Here is a 2,500-nt window from a genome sequence, read left to right as displayed (position 1 = left end):
CAACGGTAAGGTTGCAGGACGCCGGGCCAGTGAAAGACAATGGCTCGGCCATCATAAAGTGGACAGAGGGGGAGGGAACAGGGTCCTGTATAAGGTGTGAAAGGAACTGGCAAAGTTGTCAGTCCTACCACACCTTAAAGAAACTCTGTTTCAGTATCGGCGGTATCTTACATGACAGGAGAGACTCAGTTCTCCAACCTAGAGATTGCCAATACAGTTAAGGGGACGGCAGCATTGCCGCCTCCTCTCAACAAGGGAGAAACAGAGTTCCAGTGCCGCCGCCATCCTAGGCAAAAGAAGAATACTATTCTTCGGCCTAAGGGGCTGCGAGCACAGGACTAGTCTTCTAGACCGCAAGGAGAAGATGGTATCCTACCACCACTTTAAGTGCGGCTAGGGAGGGCTAGCCTCCAATGTCGGCAGCCTAGCCGGCAGGGGAATGATGGTATCCTACAACCCAGGTCGCTGACACAAGACTAAATACTCTGAGATTCTGACTGAATCCCAAAACCTGCGGTTAAGGGAAGAGAAGGAAAAACCCTAGGCTAGTCATGCCTGAATAAAATTCAGGGCATGATCCACTAGGGATGTAGCCTGAAACTACGCTCAGAGGGAAGGAGAGATTACCCTTAATTCTCCATGGAGACGTGTAATGTTTCATATAATTCTAGGAGATATCTATCTCCACTTGAATTGAAAAACAATACACGAAGGCAACCGGGGAAATGTCTGAACGTATAATATAACACCTAGGTTAGGTTACCTGGGCGAGACGAGATCTCGGTTACCTAACTCACCGAAACTCTAGCTATACAATCGACATAGAAAAGGAAATTATGCACATTATAAATATCATTACAAGTATAATTTGCCTAAATAGCTTACATGATTAAAAATTAATTAATGCTATTTAAAACCAGTAGGTCGTTCTACTAACTTAATAACACATGCCTAACAAATGACAGCGCCCATGGCGCCTCCGGTAACAGGCCTAGCTAATAAGCACAATAAATTACTCTAATTTCAATGTGGAGCAGGAGCTAAAATATACTCATAGTAAAGACCCAATACTCAACTTTCCAGAGGCGGAAGAAGATGGAGAATGCATAATTATAATCCTTGCAAAACGATCGAAAAAGTTAGATCACCAGGGAACACCACTGAGCAAAATCGCTACAAAATAAGGAATGTCTGCCATCTTGGAGATGGCGCTGTTGTCGTACTCAATAGTAGTGCGAGAATGGGGGTAACCTTGATGCGGCTCCCCTTCTATTCTGCCACACCACCCTCGAAGCGTAAACGCTATTAGGGGTGCAGATTGCTATGTGGCGTGTGAAGAATACGTCCTCTGATATTATGCGATATCCTTGAGAGAAATTTAAGGATATTCGTGCCAGGAGTTAGAATTCTGGATACCTAAAGGTAAAATTCTCTGGGAATATCACTGTAGTACATATATCCCTTAGGAAGCAACTTTAAGGAACTTCCATCAGGACGACGTGGCTTGAGCCCCCCCCCCCAAAAAAAAAAAATATATATATATATATATATATATATATATATATATATATATATATATATATATATACATATATATATATATATATATATATATATATATATATATATATATGTATATATATATGTGTGTGTGTGTGTGTGTGTGTGTATCAGCTATTGATCTACTCCGTGGAAATAGAAGTCTCAATATGAATAATAGTACCAGAGTGATGATTAATATGCTTATTTATAAGCTTCCAGAAATTCTTTGTGTATCATGAAGCCTAAAATATTAAAAATAAATATTCTATATAAATATAAGTTCAAACATTCACTTTAAATTCTATACATGATTAAAACAAATATTTTGAAAGTATATGAAAAGGAAGTATTTGATAAAATAACTTATTCTAAAATACAGAAATTCAATACACCAGCACTGTAAACCCATAAAATAAAACAAAAAGCGACATAACTCAGACGCTGTTCTGCCCAGATTTGTTTTTTATTAGGGTTGGTAGGTTGCCTTCATTATCATTAGGTCCAGATTATCCCGTGAAGACATTGGGTGATACTCATTATCGGTTCTCGGTGAACAGCCGAAGTGCTCAGACAATCTTGTTTGGTAATGCCTTTCATTTTTTTTTTTTTTTTTTGGAATATATGATGCATTACAGCGATCACACTTAGCCTATATTGGCGTATGACTCCCGAACAAAGTTCATCCGAGACCCAATCTTTAAACTTAAAAAACAAATAAAATCTGAAATAATGCCATCATCAGTGAAACCTGGGGATAAAATTTACGTACAATTATAATCAAGTAATCTGTTATCTCAAAACTGAGGCCATAAGTATGGAGTAGAAAAAAGCAAATGTTTTTCCGAGAGATATTCGTTTTCGTTTTCGGTAGTAAAATTTTGTTTATCATTTTCCTTATGCATGTATCTGTATAATTACAAGAAAATCTACATATACCAGTTCATTAAGAATGTTGAGG

At 38.2% G+C, this 2,500-nt stretch overlaps 1 protein-coding gene across 1 annotated transcript in view; it reads right to left on the bottom strand.

The window, feature by feature from the left end:
- Positions 1 to 1,144: 1,144 nt before the first annotated feature.
- The window catches only part of LOC137618308 (uncharacterized), a 2,453-nt gene continuing 1,097 nt past the window's right edge, over positions 1,145 to 2,500 (bottom strand). The window contains exon 2 of the mRNA XM_068348478.1: positions 1,145 to 1,274. Within this exon, the coding sequence (XP_068204579.1) occupies positions 1,145 to 1,274 (130 nt within the window). The remainder of the gene's footprint in view (positions 1,275 to 2,500) is intronic.

Source organism: Palaemon carinicauda, chromosome 2, assembly GCF_036898095.1.
Source record: "Palaemon carinicauda isolate YSFRI2023 chromosome 2, ASM3689809v2, whole genome shotgun sequence".
Lineage (NCBI taxonomy): Eukaryota > Metazoa > Arthropoda > Malacostraca > Decapoda > Palaemonidae > Palaemon > Palaemon carinicauda.
The sequence above is the reverse complement of the archived record's forward strand: the minus strand, read 5'-3'. Positions and strand labels throughout refer to the sequence as shown.